The sequence below is a fragment of the Gorilla gorilla genome, chromosome 13, assembly GCF_029281585.2.
Source record: "Gorilla gorilla gorilla isolate KB3781 chromosome 13, NHGRI_mGorGor1-v2.1_pri, whole genome shotgun sequence".
Classification (NCBI taxonomy): Eukaryota; Metazoa; Chordata; class Mammalia; order Primates; family Hominidae; genus Gorilla; species Gorilla gorilla.
Window position 1 is genome coordinate 81,852,678 of NC_073237.2, and position 18,499 is coordinate 81,871,176.

General features: G+C 35.3%; 1 protein-coding gene across 10 annotated transcripts in view; it reads right to left on the reverse strand.

Annotated features, from left to right (window-relative positions):
* AGTPBP1 (ATP/GTP binding carboxypeptidase 1) overlaps positions 1-18,499 on the reverse strand; it is a 193,098-nt gene that overhangs the window by 99,666 nt on the left and 74,933 nt on the right. For 8 of the 10 annotated variants that reach the window (XM_031014672.3, XM_063696501.1, XM_031014673.3 and 5 more), the window contains 3 exons: positions 13,928-13,965; positions 10,428-10,636; positions 8,381-8,558 (listed from right to left, as the gene is read on the reverse strand). In XM_031014672.3, the coding sequence (XP_030870532.2) occupies positions 8,381-8,558; positions 10,428-10,636; positions 13,928-13,965 (425 nt within the window). The remainder of the gene's footprint in view (positions 1-8,380; positions 8,559-10,427; positions 10,637-13,927; positions 13,966-18,499) is intronic. The other 2 variants (XM_055350684.2, XM_055350687.2) reach the window with 1 other exon arrangement.

Genomic DNA, 18,499 nt, shown 5'->3' on the forward strand with positions numbered 1-18,499 from the left:
GCATATTGGACAAGCCTTGGTGTAAATATAGTCTCTTCCCTCAGGCAGCTCATGAGGTTAAAGAGCAGAAAGGAGTAAACATGTAATTATAATACCAAAGATAAACACTAATGAAGCCATAAACTCCAAAATGCTATGGGAAAATGAGGAATGAGGTGGCTCATGAGGTCAAAGAGCAGAAAGAAGTAAACACGTAATTATAATACCAAAGATAAATGCTAATGAAGCCATAAACTCCAAAATGCTAGGGGAAAACAAGAAATGCAACAACTAATTGTAAACTGCTTGGAGACAAGGGGCTTGATGCTGACCACTTCACAGAATAGGTGATATTTAAGCAGTATCTTGTAGAAAGTATAACAGATTTCTATGTGAATGTAATGGTGGGTGAGTGTGGCTTTTAAGAAGAGGAAATAATACTACTAAAATAAGGAAGTGAAATGATATCTTTAGAAAATAACAAAAGGTATGACTAGGATGAAGAGTATGCTTATGAAAGTACTGAAAGGAAAATAAAGAATTAAAAAATGAAGGATGTAACATAGTAGGCCAAGTAGTATTGACTTTTAATATAAAGAAGATAGGCACTGAGAATCTTCAAGACGAGAATGGCTTAATTCAATTTTAAGAGGTGAGAGAGACAGCATACGGGTGGAAGGTGACCAACAAACAGGAAAAGAAAAAACACTGTCCAGACCATTATAGCAATAATAGGAATGAAACAAGAATATCTGAGGGAGTAGAATGTAAAAGCACATGGGACCATGGATGTAGGGGAGACAAGGGAAGAAGAGGAAGAGTACTTGGAGGATTCTCTTGTAAAAAACGGCTTCTAAACACAGTAGAAAATATTTTTAAAAGTTATTTTTCCAAACTCTTTTTGACTTCCATTTCCAATGTGACTTACAGTAGTGATTATTAACTGCCCCCCTTAGTATATGTTCACCTCCCCTTCCTTTTAGTAATTGAGCCCCTGAGTTTTAGCTATGTATGGAGAATCCAGCCTCCCTTGCAGTAGTCATGGCCATCTATATGAGCAACTTTTGGCCAGTGGTATAGGAGGCAAAGTGATGAATACAAATTCTAGGTCACATTCTTTAAAAAGAAAATTGTCTTCTCCATTTTTTCCATTCGCATCTTCCACATGAGGAAACCACATGGAGATGGTTAAAAACACAATAAAAACAATCTGTTTTCTTTGATGACCCAGTAGAGGTCTACTGCCTAGGACCATGTGTCTATCTTCTGGACGGATATATAGGGGGAAAAAAATTCCATGTTGTAGCAGGATAGCACAGGGGTTCTAGAAACAGAATACCTGAATTCAAATCCTAGCTCCTGAACTTACTAGCTATTTGACCTTCAGCAAGTTACATCAATTCTTTGTCTTCGTTTCTTTGTCTATAAAATGGAGATATCTACTCATAGTGTTTCTGTGGGCATTAGAGAAGTTAATATACGTAAAGTGCCAGGCAAAGAGTATGTGTTACACAAATGTTTATTACTGCTGTTGCTTGAGGGACTGTGCTACTGGGTCTCTTTGTAACAGCAGTTTAGTCGACGCTAACTAATACAGGTACAAATATAAAAACAAATCACCTCAAATTCTTAGAAACAGATAGCAAAAAATAAATATTCATATTTCACATGGTAACCTGGGTTGATTTATACTTATGCCCTAACGGCAGTTGGTCATGGATAAACAAGGGAAGAACTGACATTTGGAAGAAGAGAAGGAAGAAAATAACTCCTAGGAAAAAAGAAAGGGATTGAATTAAGGCGCGGTGGTTCACACCTGTAATCCCAGCATTTTGGGAGGCCGAGACGGGCGGATCACGAGGTCAGGAGATCGAGACCATCCTGGCTAACACAGTGAAACCCCGTCTCTACTGAAAGTACAAAAAATTAGCTGGGCGTGGTGGCGGGCACCTGTAGTCCCAGCTACTCGGGAGGCTGAGGCAGGAGAATGGCGTGAACCCAGGAGGCGGAGCTTGCAGTGAGCTGAGATCGCGCCACTGCACTCCAGCCTGGGCAACAGTGCGAGACTCCGTCTCAAAAAAAAAAGAAAGAAAGAAAATCCTATTGCAAATAGGAAAAATGACTGCTTGGAAAGAAAGGGAGAGGAGAAAATGCAGTTCAGCATCAGAGAGAAAATATGTTTTCAATTTTTAGTCAAACCTTTCAAATATTTTCCTTTGTAGGATGTTTTCCTTTGGGTTTATACTCCAGATGTGAAATGCCATGTAGCTTAAGAGCATCTGAGACCTTCTCTGCTATTTCAAAGATCCATTCATTATACCAGTACCAATAATTAACAATATTAATTAGTATAGCCAATCAAATTAAAACCAGGGAATATAAACCAAAATTCTTACTGATTTTCAAAATGTCCTTGGCTTATAGTAAAAACAGAAATATAGGAAACAACTTAAATGTCTATCAGTAGGACACTAGTTAGATAAATTATACTACAACTGTATGATGTAGTCATTAGAAGGAAAGAGTCTGCACATTCTATAAGGACTGGGAAAGTACATCACGGGAAGTTTATTTTGTTGTTGCTATTGTGCTTATAAATGTGATCTACTTTCCCTTTATGTTTTCTATGTGGTTTTTGTTGATACACATATACACACGTAGAGGAAGGCTATTTAATTTTATTCATTTTTCTTGTAAATAGTACTTTACTGTTCTTTTGCGTAAGCCACTTTTTTACAATTGATTTGCTTGGATTTTCTATATAGACAGTAATATCCTCCACAGATACTGATAAATTTATCTCACTCTTCTAATGGTTAAGATCTTTCTTTTCCCTATCTTACTGATTTAGCTAGAGTTTTCAAAACTACGGTAAATAATAATGGTTGAGAGAGGCATCCTCTAACATTTCATTACTATTTATGATGTTGGCTATTGATTTGAGCTAGATTATACTTAGCTTGTTCAGGAAATATTCCTGTGTTCCTTAAAAATTTTTCTAGACTGATATGATTTTTATGAAATCTTGTCATGGCATTTACTGAGATGATCATTTGGTTTTGTCCCTTTGATCTACTGATAATACATTTTACTAATTAAAGTCTTAATATTACAATAAACTTACTTTCTTAAAAATCATCTTTACTTGGTCAAGGTGTCCTAAACGTAAACAATACTGCTCAACTAAATTTGCTAATACTTTAGGATTTTTATATTTATTTTCATGAGTGACAGTGATCTGTAGGTTGTTTCAGATTAATCTTACCAGATTGTGTTTTCAGCATCATGCTAGCCTCTAAACTTTCCTTTTTTTTTTTTTTTTTGCTCTGGAAAATAAAATGTAGGACAATTTCTTGAAAGTTTGGCAGAACTAATCTATGAAGTCATCACCATTTGGTGTCTTCACTAAAGAAGCTTGATTGCATATTCAATTTCAAATTTTTTACTATTTAAGTCAATATTAGTTATTCATATTTTCCTAAAATATTGTCCATTCCAATCACACAGTGACCCTTGAAAAATGTAAGTTTGAACTGTGCAGGTTCATTAATACACAGATTTTCTTCTGCCTCTGTCACTCCTCAGATAGCAAAACCCCTCCTATCCCTCCTCCTCCTCAGTCTATTCAATGTGTAGACAACAAGGACGTAAACCTTTATGAAAACCACCTCCACTTAATGAACAGTAAATATGTTTTCTCTTCCTTATGACTTTATAAATAACATTTTCTTTTGTCTAGCTTACTTTGTTGTACAGAATACACGTAACATAAAAAATATGTATTAACTGTTTATGTTATCAGTAAGGTTTCTGGTCAACAGGTTACTAGTAGTTACATTTTGGAGGAGTCAAAAGTTCTATGCAGATTTTCAACTGCACAGAGTCGATACTGCTAACCCCCAAGTTGTGTTAGGGTCAAGTGTGTATTCAAACGCATTCACAGGAGTTGCCTTTAACATCTACTTAGACTGATTTAACCACCCCTATTTACTTTGCCAAGAATGTAGAGGTATATTAAAATCAACCACCAACACTGTTTCTACCAATGTCTTTCTGTTATTCAAATAATTATAGTTTTGTCCACTTTTAGTATTTGGCACATGTGTTATCTAGCTTGCATAAAATAATCTTCACTGCCTTGTTTTAATCATTTTTTATTCTGTATTCGTGTTTTGTTTAACAATAATACTTTCCTTCTCACCTCTTTTGGGCTAAGGAATAACACATACATATTTGCTAATCTGTTTACTTTCAAGCTTTCTATCCTGCTATCTTAAGAGACTTCATATGTACCAGCTAGTCGGATTTTGTTTTTTAACCCAATCTGGGAGTCTCTTTCCTTTAACAGGAGTATTTCATCCATTTAGACTTATTACTGAAACTGATCTGCTTGTCCTTGCTTAGCCTTTAGTGCTCTCAGGACATTGTGCATCTTTGAAATTTCCTTGCTTTTACACAGCAATGATGGACCCCTATAATTTTACATCAATTTTCAAAGTGTCCATAGTCTCCAAAGGCCACCCATGTATTTCTGTGGGTCAATGGACTCCTGTTTAAGGATCTCTGTTCCAGATGTTACCTTTACATTTGGAGAATATACATTTGGATTATTTGTATAATTTTCATTTTAGAAATGCAAGAACAGTATAATATTAGGAAATCTATCAATATAAATTTTAGCTCATTTATGTAAATACCCACTTTATAATAACTGTATTATGTATCTTTTGCCAATAATTAGCTAACATGTCTCATAATAATACTATAACAACTATTTAGTATTATATAGTTAACAGATTATAATGTTTAATACAAATACTCTTAGGTAACGTCTACATTCTTGACATCTCTAATTCATCATCTGACTGGCTGGAGTAATATTTCACATAATTACTTCAGGAAGGGAATACCTGGATAATATACTTCTGTACCCAAACATACCTAAGAATATGTCACCTTCACATATGGTGACAACTAATAAAGGTCCAGAAGTCTTGAGTCAGAACCCTTTCCTTCAAATCTCCATAGATGCAGCATTTAACATTCAGGAGAATAAGTATCAAGGCCAGCTCGATTCATTTATTCAACAAACATTAAATGCACTTATTATGTCCCACACAATCTAATGGATGCTGAAGACAAAATGAAAAAAACAACAGTCCTATTGTGATATATATTTGATCTTTGTCCCAGGTTCCTGGCACACAGCTGCTAAATCCCTTGGAATTTCCTAGGTAGAGGAGCGTCTTTTGTTCTAATGATGTGACTCTTTGTGGGCCCCTTGATAACTTCAGGATAGAGGCTGGTCACTAGAAAGATCAAGGCATGATCAGACAGTTGGAACTTCAGCCCCACTCCTCAACCTCTGGGGAGAGAGGAGCTGGGGACTGATTTTATCAAAAATAGCCCTATAATTAAGCAATCACACCTACATAATGGAACCTCCATAAAAACCCTAAACAATGGTATAAAAGCTCAGAGTTTCGGCCGGGTGCAGTGGCTCACGCCTGTAATCCTAGCACTTTGGGAGGCTGAGGCAGGCGGATCACAAGGTCAAGAGATCAAGACCATCCTAGCCAACATGGTGAAACGCCGTCTCTACTAAAAAATACATAAAAATTAGCTGGGCGTGGTGGTGCACACCTGTAGTCCCAGCTACTTGGGTGGCTGAGACAGGAGAGTTGCTTGAACCCAGGAAGCGGACGCTGCAGTGAGCTGAGATCGCACCACTGCACTCCAGCCTGAAGACAGAGTGAGACTCCATCTCAAAAAAAGAAAAAAACAACACACCACTCAGAGTTTCTGAGTTTGTGAACACATCATGGTGCTGGGAGGGTGGCATACCTAGAGAGGGCATGGAAGCCCCACACCCCTTCTCTTATACCTGGCTCTATGCATCGCTTCCATTTGGCAGCTCTCGAACTGTATCCTTTATAATAAACCCATAACCATAAGTAGAGTGTTCCTGAGTTCTGTGAGCCATTCTAGCAAATTATCAAACTTCAGGAACAGGTTGTGGAAACCCCCACCCCCATCAACTTTATTGCCAGTAGGTCAGACATACAGGTAGTCCAGACTTGTAATTGTTATCTGAAGTGGTAGCAGTCCTGTGGGACTAAACCCTTAACCTGTGGGGTCTGAATTAACTCCAGGTCTTCAGTGTCAGAATTGAACTGAATTGCAGAACACCCAGCTGGTGTCTGGAGATATGGAGAATTGGCTGGTATGAGGACAAAAGACACATATTTGGGGGTCAGAAATGCTGTGAGTAAAAGAGCTCAGACCTATCCTTGTGGACTCACATCCTAGCTGAGGAAGGTAAATAATAATAAAGACTGTGAAACATATAATGAAGTCTGACATGTGAGAAAATAATGGAAAACAAAGCAGAGGCAAGGGCATGTAGTCCCAGCTACTTGGGAGGCTGAGGTGGGGGGGATCTCTTGAACTCAGGAGTTCGAGACCAGCCCGGGAAACACGGGGGGAGGAAGGAGGAGAAGGAGGAAGGAATAATGGAAAACAGAATGAGAGTATTTTCCTAGTATCTATACACTTGCTATTAGAACCCTCCTCTCCCATCTGAATCATGAAGGCTTGTCAGTCAATGTAAATATGCATTTCTAGTCCAGTGACTCATTGGTCTGAGAAGCAGGCATCAAAGGAACTAAAAGAAAAATATAATTTCTTGTTTGTTCCCATGTTTGGTGAATTTACTGCACTAGAGGTCGGCTTTCTCTATCCGTCAATCCAGACACTAAATAAAGAACTTGCTGGGGCATATCCTACCTCCTTCCTGGTGTTACTACTGGCCGCAGCACAGAGAAGCCTCACCAGCTTTCCACCAGTGAGAACCACCACTTAACCCCCATAATCCTATGTTGATGTAGGAAAGAAACGGATTCCAACTGCTTCCTGATTGTCCCTCGAAACTGGTGCTAATGGTACCTCAACTTTAGCAGAAGATAATGCATTCCTAGAAGAGGGAGTGGAGGCTTGATGCTGCTCCTGCATTTACTCACAGCTCCACCACATCTCTTGAATGTTCTGTATTTGTTCCATGCCCCTCTTACCCAGTTTTCAGATTTGGTACAGATTTTCTCCTGTAAAAGTCTGTCGGTAATTTCAAATGGAATGGGAAAAGGGTATTGGACCATTGCTTTTACTTAGCTTTCTTACTCATAAGTCCTAGACTTAGTCTTAGACTTTTCAACACTTTAAAGGAGGTTTCTAAATAATCCATTTTGATATATTGTGTCAACTTGTTTTAATAACTACATATTTTAAAAATAAAATCATAATAGTGTACCCTATGACATATACCATTAATAAATTTATATCAAGGATAATGAAACTAATATAATTCCTTGAAAATTCTCTTAAAACACTTGTTTCAAATAAGAATTTTACATATAAATAAAGAATCTTCGTTTTTGTTTTTTTTTCAAAAAAGTAATCAACTGATAAGAAAATACTATAGAAATTCTATTAAAAGCCAGGACTACTTTCTCTTTTTCACTTTGGTAGATGTTATCAAAGAAATTCTTCTTCCCCACATAAATAAACTCTTACTTCCTCTACTGTATACCTACAGTATTATATGGAAAATGACAAACAGCCTACCTCAGATAATTTCATATTTTCATCCAAGTAAGTCATGTGCAAGTTTTTGTTAAGCATAAAACCATAGTAATTTTGGTGATTAGGTTATTTTTTTTAACTTAAGAAAAAAAATCACTAAAAAGCTACACATGTAAACCCAAACATAATTTACCTAGACATTTAATGTTTATATTTTTACACTTTAAAAACATACATAAGTTGGGCCGGGTGTGGTGGCTCACACCTGTAATCCCAGCACTTTGGGAGGCCGAGGCAGGCAGATCACTTGAGGTCAGGAGTTTGAGAACAGACTGGCCAACATGGCGAAAACCCGTCTCTACTAAAAATACAAAAATTACCCGGGAATGGTGGCACAGGCCTGTGATCCTGGCTACTCAGGAGGCTGAGGCAGGAGAATTGCTTGAACACGGGAGGCAGAGGTTGCAGTGAGCCGAGATTGCACCACTGCACTCCACCCTGGGCAACAGAGCAAGACTCTGTCTCAAAAAAAAAAACAAACAAAAAAAAAGTACATAAGCTATCAAATAATATTCCTATGTGAAGCTTAATTATTTCACAATTCACATTTGCATATATACAACACATCCCACACCATTTCACTTAATTATTAGCCTCCAATTTCTTATATTTAAAGAAATGCTTAACTAAAATAAAATGTGAATGTTTATCATGTTAAGTGAGGCCTTCCTTTGCTGAGGAGTTAGACATAAATAAAAAGAAAATGACAGGGTCACATAATTCTAAGAACCCACAAAAAGCAGCAGTGACCCTGTGATCCTACCTTCAGGAGGTAAGCTGTAGAGCTGAGCCACAGGACCAGTCACAGGAATAACAGGCAACTGGAAATGAAAAGAACTTTTAATTGTTGGGAGTGGCAGTCGATTTTTTGGGAAACACTTCCTCATTATCAGACTGGAGGTATTGACAAGAGGATCCAGAGTCCTGACTGCCAGACATTCCTGTTTTTTAAAAAAAGAAAAAGAAAAAGAATGTTTTTGATGAATAACTGAACCAATTTTACTTTACTTCAAAAAGTGTCATACATTAATAATTTTCTAGAAACAAATATCTCAAAAACCAATATTTTAACACAGAATAATTACAAAATAGCTTTACTATTCAGAATTATCTATGTGTAAGTAAGAACCCCATGTGGCAAATTCAGAAGAACTTTTCCTTAAATATTTTCACTAAGCAGAAATCAGTACCATCTTTGGAGTGACTTGGGGGGACATTTGGCAAGCCTAGGGCATAAAATAAAAAAGATAATTTAAGGGAAAAGGGGGAAAAGGATTAAGCAAGAAAATTTAAAAGGTGTAAGAAATTTTAAAAAAAAAAAAAAAACACGCATTTGACCAAACCTTCCTCAGAACTGTATCAGTTATCATGCAATAATACCTCTCATAAGTTGGCTATTCACCTTATAAAAGGATAGCCTGAATATCACAATATAAAGGTTTTTTTGTTTGTTTGTTTTTGTTTTTGAGATGGAATCTCGCTCTGTCGCCCAGGCTGGAGTGAAGTAGAGCTATCTCGGCTCACTGCAAGCACTGCCTCCTGGATTCATACCATTTTCCTGCCTCAGCCTCCCGAGTAGCTGGGACTACAGGTGCCCGACACCACGCCCGGCTAATTTTTTGTATTTTTAGTAGAGACGGGGTTTCACCATGTTAGCCAGGATGGTCTCGATCTTCTGACCTCGTGATCCGCCCGCCTTGGCCTCCCAAAGTGCTGGGATTACAGGCGTGAGCCACTGCGCCTGGCCCACAATATAAAGTTTTAAGAGTCTGACTTGCTGTCCTGGTATCTAATCTGGAGAAGGGTTAACGGACATGGGATATGAAACCATCATATAACAACAGTGTTATTAGTGACAATTGACATTTAGATGGTACTTTGATACACTGTAAAAGTTTCCATATACATTTTCACATCTGACCTGTCAAAACAAATGAGAAATTAAGGCTCAGAAATGTTAAGTGGCATAAACCAAGTGACCTAACTCTTTCTCATATATAAAATATCCATCAATGTCTATACTAGGAGTAGTAAAAACAAGTACATATGATTGATCTAGAAAAGAAAAAACTAAGGTAAACATAAAATATGTGTTCAGATATCTCAACTCTTGTCATATAAAAATAGACTGTGTTTGTCATGTGTAAGACCAGGAGGGCACAATCAAGATAACTGGCTGATATTTTCAAAAAGACAGATTTCTTTCTAATAATTATAGCTTTCTTAAAAAAAAAAAGGGGGGGGTTGCATTGCAACATCCTCATTCCCCATGGCTGACAGTCAACACAGCAACTAGAAAGGATCTCACTAAATACACTGTCAAAAATGTTTATGCTTAAAATGGCTGGCAGATCTAGCATTCCCAGTTCCAGGTTTCATTTTCTCTATTCAAAAAAGCCTCTATCCAGCAGGAAAACGTGCAGAATACTCACAGACAACAGAGCTGCTCTACAGGCTATAAAGGATCCACAGATACCTCATGAGAGGAGCATACAACACCGAGTACAGCCAACTACACATCCTAGAAAACATGGCTTTACGGAATCCCCTCTTGCTAAGTGGATGAATTTCTACTTCTTCCTTTTGCCTTTGGAAGAAAATTTCACATTGCAGAGCTGTGCACTGACCATTTCCTCCAACTCAGCCTGAGGTCACATGTGAGAAATAATTGTCTTTTACTTTTAAGATTTTCGAAAAATGCATTTATCCTGTGTATACGTTTCTGAGTATTTGCACACTAATTCAGTTTTCTTAACAACCAAATCATATCATTAGTACATAATCACAATAATAAGAAGAAAATAACTCACTTGCGAAGTATTATACAGAATTTTCATCCCATTGGCATCAATAAATGCTTTTCTTCCCAACTTGATGTTTGTAACACTTTTTAAACTCTGTAAAATTCCTTTCCGAATGAGCATGTTTCTATGCCGGTTATCATGGCGGTGCCAATCTACATAAATTGTTAAAAGCACTTGGACATATCCTCTGTCTACAGCTCTCCTGGCATTTGTTTCTTTAACAAAAGAAAATTGAGAAAGAATATTTTTTAAATGACGAGAGTGAGTGGTAGAATAAATCAAATTTAAAATATCACCTCAATATTGTGATGGATACTTATAATTCTTTTTTCCAAAACAAATGACAAGCACATATTTATATTTTTTCTAACAAAATAAATATGAAGTTCCAGAGAGAAAATTACAACCTCTTCCAAAATCTGCCTATATAATGTTTCACAATTTATAAATATCAAAATCTCTTTACTAAAATTAGAGGAACATCTTTTTAAAGGCTTTTGTTTACTAACAAAAGCTTCATGTATTTTAAAATTTATGAATATACTGATTTTTGTTACACCAAATGAAATGTATAAGCTTTCTACTTGCTAGTTGTGAATGTGATTTTTAGAAGATCTGCTATCATTTTTATAATTTCTATTACAAACTTTATGTTCCCACTGAAATAAACCCTATTGAATCGTAGCTTCTATTGCAAACTTTGTGTTTCCACTAAAATTAATTGCTCTAATTACTCCACAATTATATAAATATTCATATTATAACAATGCTCATTAAAAAATACTTCCGTAACTTTTTTAGTAAATGAAATTTAAGGAGCATTACATGATTAGAAAATAGTGCTTTCTGGCTTTCTAGTCATTAGATTTTTATTGCAATAAGAACTACACTAAAGGTTTTTGTAAATACTCAATTTTATTGGAGTAGAATTAACAAATAAATCCATGTTTGACCTAATTTTATTATTTTTAAAAGTATTAGTATTTAAAATTATTAACCATAGGGTACATTTTACTAAGATAGTGGCAAGGGAATCATATCAGAGCAACATACCAAGTCACCCAATGCTGCTCTGGTGGGTTAATTATAAGGGGTGCAAGATAATGTGCAATACCCATCTGAGGTTGTTTAATTACAAGGAAATACTAATCTCTTCTTAATCTCAAATACACCTATAAAATACCCACCAGGTTCACAGTATGGACACTAAGATAATGCAGTAGTAAGCCTCCACTGATTTTAGCTGCCTGAATTATTACAGTTTCTAAATGTACTAGTACAAACCTAAAACACTAAGATAAACCTATTAATTCCCTTTCAGAACTATGTTCTGACATTAGACAGGCAGAAGACACTTACTAGAGCTACGGAAAAGATTTCTTATGTGAAGGCTTTAAACCCAGTATTGCGTCTACAATAGCTAGTGTGCTAAGGCTGTGGCTATTTACAAAATCACTTCCATTGTTTTGACCAAGAAAAGCTTCATACATTTTAAATGAATATACACTTTGTTTATACCAGTTGGAAATAAGCCTTTAGTTTACTAGCTGTGAATGTGATTTTGTTAAAAGCCATTATGATCATTCTAATTCCTATTACAAACCTTGTGGGTTTCCACCAAGATTCCCAATAGCCTAAATGGAATTTATGAGAAACATTAAAATTCTTCAAGAAAGATTAAGTAAGAAACTTGCCCATAATTCAAACACAGGTGCTGAGTGCCCCTTAAAGGAAGTGAACAGAGCTACATGCAATCTGTGCTGAGCACAATTAAAACATTAGTAAAGGGAACTTTATTCATGTATTCAGTGTACCAAACTCACAGTTAGCCTATGTCTCTTCTTCCCTCTCTAAAGTCTAATTTATCCTTTTAAAGAAAATGATTGCTCCTCCCTGCCAAAACCAAAAAAAATTTTGAAAAATAAATGAGAATGCTCCAAAATGCCATGATTTGTTTAAAAATATGCAGTAGGCTAGTAAATTTTATTTTGTATCATTCAATTTTCATCCTATTTAGTGCCATGTGTCATCTGAAAATATATTAAATATAAACTGAAGTCATTCTACTTGTCAGTTACTTTTTTTTATTTTGATGGAATAAACATGTATGTTTGCCCACCACCCTCATTTGAAAAAGAAGGGAGGGAGTAAAAAGGAGACTACTACTAAAAACTGAAAATATTAAATTACAGTAATCATGGATTGATTTCTATAAAATACTTGCAACTTATGAGAATTTTGGCTTTTACTAACTTAGAATTAATGACTTCACTATCAGTGATCCTAAAAATTAGTAAGCTTTAATAAAAGTTTAGTTTCAATAGCTATTCTAATCTACTCCAAATCAAAAGTATTTGCCCATATTAAGAATTAATCTTTATACAGTTTGAACCACAAACTCAGGACCCATCAAAGCAAACCTAAAAATATCTTCTAAAATTAATCCACGTATTGTGATCTTGGTCTAAAGCTTACCACATCATATATGAAAATAAAGCTACAAAGCTAATCTAACTGAGTGTCATACATTTCATTCGAAAAATAAAATTGTTAAATGAGAATTATATTATTTACTACTAATACCTAAGGTGATTTTTAAAATTTAATAAATCATTACCAAATATTAGATTTTTGATCAATTCATTATTTGCTATTATTTAAAAAAAAAAAAAGAATTCTGGTAATTAAAATGTAAGGGCAAGTTGGTCTCACCCCTGACAGTTCTTGATGAGCTAGCTGTTAATTACGTCTCCCTTGTGGAGGGTGGAGTGGGGTGGGGACATATAAAAGCCACCCAGCCACCAACACAGATTGTGAAGACCAAATGTTACTGTGATTAAACAAAATGTTTATGTAATCAACCAACAGACCCCTGAAGCCCCCCAAAAAGATATTTAAAATAAAGAGACTCAGTATCTTGGAGAGAAAAAATATATGTAAGTACAGACGATTACTCTCCAAAAGCATAAGACATATCTACTCCAATGCTTCAATTCTGATAAGGAAAACAGTGCTTTATTTTGTAAACGAATTAGACTGTAAATGTATATTGTCACATTTTCTAAATGTTATATAAACTTACATTTACGGTAGAAATAAAATTTGTAGGGTTCTAAGTCACTCACAAAATCAGAGATAGTAGTTGTTAAAGATATTTCTTATAGTAAAAGTTCAATACCATGTTAGCTTTACTTTCAAAACATGATACTTATATATTTTCCTCTACTAATGGATTTTTATGTTATCTAAATTACTTAGAAATAAGAAATCAATGTGCTTGACTAAATTATATAAATATACTAAATAAATTATAGCTCAATAAACATAATATGGTATTAGTTATGATGCACATCAACTACACTAAAAGGAAAAATCTATTTTGACATTAGAATATTATAAACCAGCTTTATAACTATAGTCTAAATCTACATTTCCAGTTTCTTTAACATAATAAATAGAATTCTCAGAAAAATAGTATCTAGTATTTCTAGTATTTAAAAACTTACTTGATTTTAGCAATGCAGCAAGAGTGTCTAAAGCAACCCTGTCAACACAACAAGAAAACACAAACAACAACAAAACTAGTAAAATTAATCTACAATAGTAAATTCATACAATCTTTTTCAATAAGTCATTATTCTATTATCTACTCCAAAGTTTACTCTTGTTTAAGGTAATTACACATGGTATTTCTCCGTATGCATCTCTCTCTTCGGCTTAAAATTGGATATGAAAAAGATTGAAATATCAATAGATGGGAACAAAAAAAACGTTTTGAGAAAGAAAAAGAAGGAAATTAACAATGTCTAAGTTTTTGTCAGAAGTTAGATGAACGGAATCATTCATCAGCCTCTGTATCTGACCGGAGAGTTAACAAAGGAACCACACTATTAAAAATCATACGCCGTGACTTGCAAAGGAATTAAAAACAAATCTTAACGCAAGTTCATAACAACAAAATTCTATAGATATAGTAACTTTCTGACTTCAAAGTATTTCCATTCTATCAAGGTATATATCCTCCTATTTAAAGCCATAATAAAGGTAAAATATTTTGGAACTTGAAGGTTGGGGAGAAGTATCAGCCCTTAACATTTTTCAGCTATGACGCAACAAGATGAATAAGAAGCCTAACTAATATCTCAAAAACTCTTACTGTCCCTTGGAGGACAAAGCAATCAACCCCCAAAATTGAAAGTATTTAAATTGTATTTGAACGTAAATACTCAGTCACACACAGTGAAATCAACTGCCATTAATCAGCTGTAAAAATACACATAATATCACCATGGAAAACCTGTAATTCAAATCGTTTATTTTTAATCAGCTACTGAAGAAATGGCACTTAATTTCAATAATTTTTAAAATGTAAGGCACACACTATGGTACCTCTTGGTAATACATCAACAATTACAATTAATTTGCATTAAAATTGTGTATATTATGAAACAATCATTTCACTCACCATTAAGCATTTGTTGAATGCCTACTTGATAACCACAGTAGCAAGTTCTTCATGGTTATAAAATTAGAAAACAAACTTATCTCTTCCACAGATAATTTTACAATCTACATAATGTAATAAAAGAGCACAGCTATGAAAAAACTGCTCAAGAAATTAAAAACAAAAAGGAGGTAATAAAGTAAAAGTTGCATACATCAGCAGTACAAGGGAAGTAGCATGACTAGGTGTAGGTAAAGGTAAAGAGCATAACAGATTACAAGACTTAAGATGGGTAGGTAAAGTTCACAGCAAAATCTGAAACAATAATCGAGGACTAGGCACAGGGTAAGTGCTCAACAAATGCCCAGTAAGAGGAAGTTCTTAATGGCTACACTTTTATTTATTGACAAAGATAAAGCAACTGTAAATTTTTATAATAACAAATTTGTAAAATAATAAATTCATACCTGTAACTTCCTCAAAACAATGTGAAGTGTTGGTGAGTTAAAAATAAACATTATAAAATTTTGTATTAAATTTTCATTGCATTGAATTATCAGTAAGAAACTTTCCATACTTTTTACATTTATGCAATAAAATATACAGGAGAATATAAAACTATGAGAATAAGGATGGCTTTTAAATCGGTCAAAATTAAACACAAAACTAAATGAATATTCCATATGAGACTGCGATTTATAAAAACTAAAATGGAAAAGAAAACCACTTCAGCAAGACCTGACAAATGCCAGACACTGTTACAGGTGCTTTATATATGTGTTTTCTAGTTTCCTTCTTAAAACAATTTTGTTCCACAGAACTGAAATATAACATGCCTAGGGCCACATAAAATCTCAATGCAACAGAAAATGAATAATGTAATTATCTTGTTGAGAAAGGAAATTATGCAATCAGAAATGTCAGTCTCCCTTTGAGAAGGCTATCTGAACTTTCACTTCCAGACAAGATGGAGTAACCGAAACCGGATGTACCCTCTCATTTGATGTAATTTTTTTAAATGGACAAAATGGAATGGCTGTTTAAGATACTGGATATTAAGCAATGAAAGATAGAGATCCAAAGAAATGGCAAAAATGAGATGGGCCCTACAATTGCCCCAGCTTACTACACCTTGAGAAAGCGACCAAGCCACAGCACAGGGAGACAGAACCTAGGTGGAGTCTGGCAGATCCCAAAAGTTGAGCACATGAACTCCCTGATTGAGGACATAGACGGTCCAGGGAGACCAAGTCGGTTAGAGCTCACAAGGCAGAATACCAGAAAATGAAAGCTGTACAGGGATTTTCAGCGAGTTGTGTTTGAATATTCAGCAAAGTAGTGATCAGCACATGTGTGTGAAGTAACTACTAAGGCCGGGAAAAAGCCATCCAAAAGGACTGCAGAACCACATCTAGTATTCACACAGGGCTGAGAACAGTGCCTGTACCCACCAATCACACTGGAAATCCTCATAACTCATGGGGTAGAGTGCTCGGAAGGATTCTGCCTCAGTAGTGGGAAATAATCAGTCCTAAACAGTGCTTTGATCCCATCTAACAAATGTGAAAAGACATTTACAGATCAAACTATTTCCAACTAACTTAACCACATCCCAGAAAAACCTCAAGAATATTTATAGAAATACAAAAATATCCAGCACTCAACAAGGTGGAATTCACAATGACTGGCACTCAAAAATTATCAAGCATGAAAAAAGCAAGGAAAAAAAGACCCATAATGATGGGAAAAAAAAAAAAAAACAATTGAAACAGACCTAGATCTGATATAAACATTAGAAAACATTAAAACACTTATCACAATAGTACTCCGCGTGTTCTAGAGGGAAGATTTAACATATTGCAGAAAGACAGTTTTTTTGAAAAGCTACCAATTGATCCAGCCATTCTACTCCTAGATATCTATTCAGCAGAAATAAAAAATATATGACCATAAAAAGTGTGTGAATGCTTATATACCCAAATAAACATTCACAGCAGCTTTATTTGTAACAGTCAAAAACTAAAAACCCAAATGTCCTTTAAGAGGTGAATGGATAAACAAATGACAATACAGCCATACAATTGTGACTACTACTCAACAATAAAAAGGAATAAATTTTTGATATGTGCAACATAAGTGAATCTATAAATAATCATGATACATGGAAGAAGCCAGATCCACCCCACCACAAAAAAGAGTACACACACTATGAATCCATTCATATAAAATTCCTGAACTTACATGTAACCAAATCTACAGTAATAGAAGGCATTGTCATGACTGCTAGGGCCAAAGGGGAGAAGCAAGGGAAGAATTACCAAGGGCACAATAAAGCCTCTGGGGGTGATAGAGATGTTAGCTTGATGTGGTGATAGTTTTTCACAGGTTTAGCCATATATCCAAGACCATATTACAATTTTCATGGGCTCTAGACACTTCTTTGCCTTCATAGGCCCCTCCCTTCAAAAAAGTATTTAAAATTCATATAGCATTTTACAACCATGTTGGTGTTGGTATAAAGATGAATGCACTAATATCACAAATGAAAACATTTTCTTCAGCCTAAAGTTCATTTTTATATGATATTTAAAGAAATTAAAACATTTTTATGGGACCCTAGAAGTACTATGTCTCCCAAGCCTAAAGGCTTTAGCCCAGCCTATGTCCATTCTCATCAAACTGTACACTTTGAATATACAGATTTTATCATGTCAACTACATCTCAGAAACGTATTTTTAAAAACAGAAGTCAATCTAATATAACAGAAACTAAGTAAACCCCTCTTCCTATGGTTACTCTGTTTAATTTCTACATGTTATAAATCCCTTCTATTTAAAAAGTGATTAAGAAAGCTGAGACAAAATATTTACTCCCCAAGGCACTAAACAATCTGCTAATTAATCATGTTAAGAAGGTCTCAAGACTCACTGCATTACATGTATTATCTAAAGTACCAGACTCCACTTACCATTCGATGTAATATGTTTCTTACCATTACTAAGCAGCCTTCTTTGTCAACTTTTATTCGAGACTACCATGATCCATCAAAAACGTTAACTTCTATGTATACACAGAGATGTCAAGTTTTGTGAAAGACTATGCAAACTATGCAAAGTTAAGACACAGCTAACACAGAACACACTGAAAGATCACAAATTGTGCTTACTGCTAAGTACATGCAGTTAATCACTGTTATGGGTTGAATTGTGTTCAAAAAGGTATGTTGAAGTCCCAACCCCCAATACCTCCAAATATGACCTTATTGGAAAACATGGTCATTGCAGATGTAACTAGTTTAGGCAAGGTCATACTGGAGTAGGTGGGCCCTTAATACAACAGACTGGTGTTGTTATAAGGAGAGAGAAGACAATGTGAAGACAAACACAAAAGGGGAGAGTGCCATGTGATGATGGAGGCAAAAACCGAAATGCTATGGCTGCAAGCCTAGGAGCACCAAAGATTGCCAGCAAACCACCAGAATCTAGGAAGAAGCAAGGAAGGATGCTCCCTTCCAGGTTTCAGAGGGAGCATGGCCCTGCTGACAAGTTGATTTTGGACTTCCAGCCTCTGGAACTATAAAACAATAAATTTCTGTTGTTTTGAGCCACTCAGTATGTGGACTTTGTTATGACA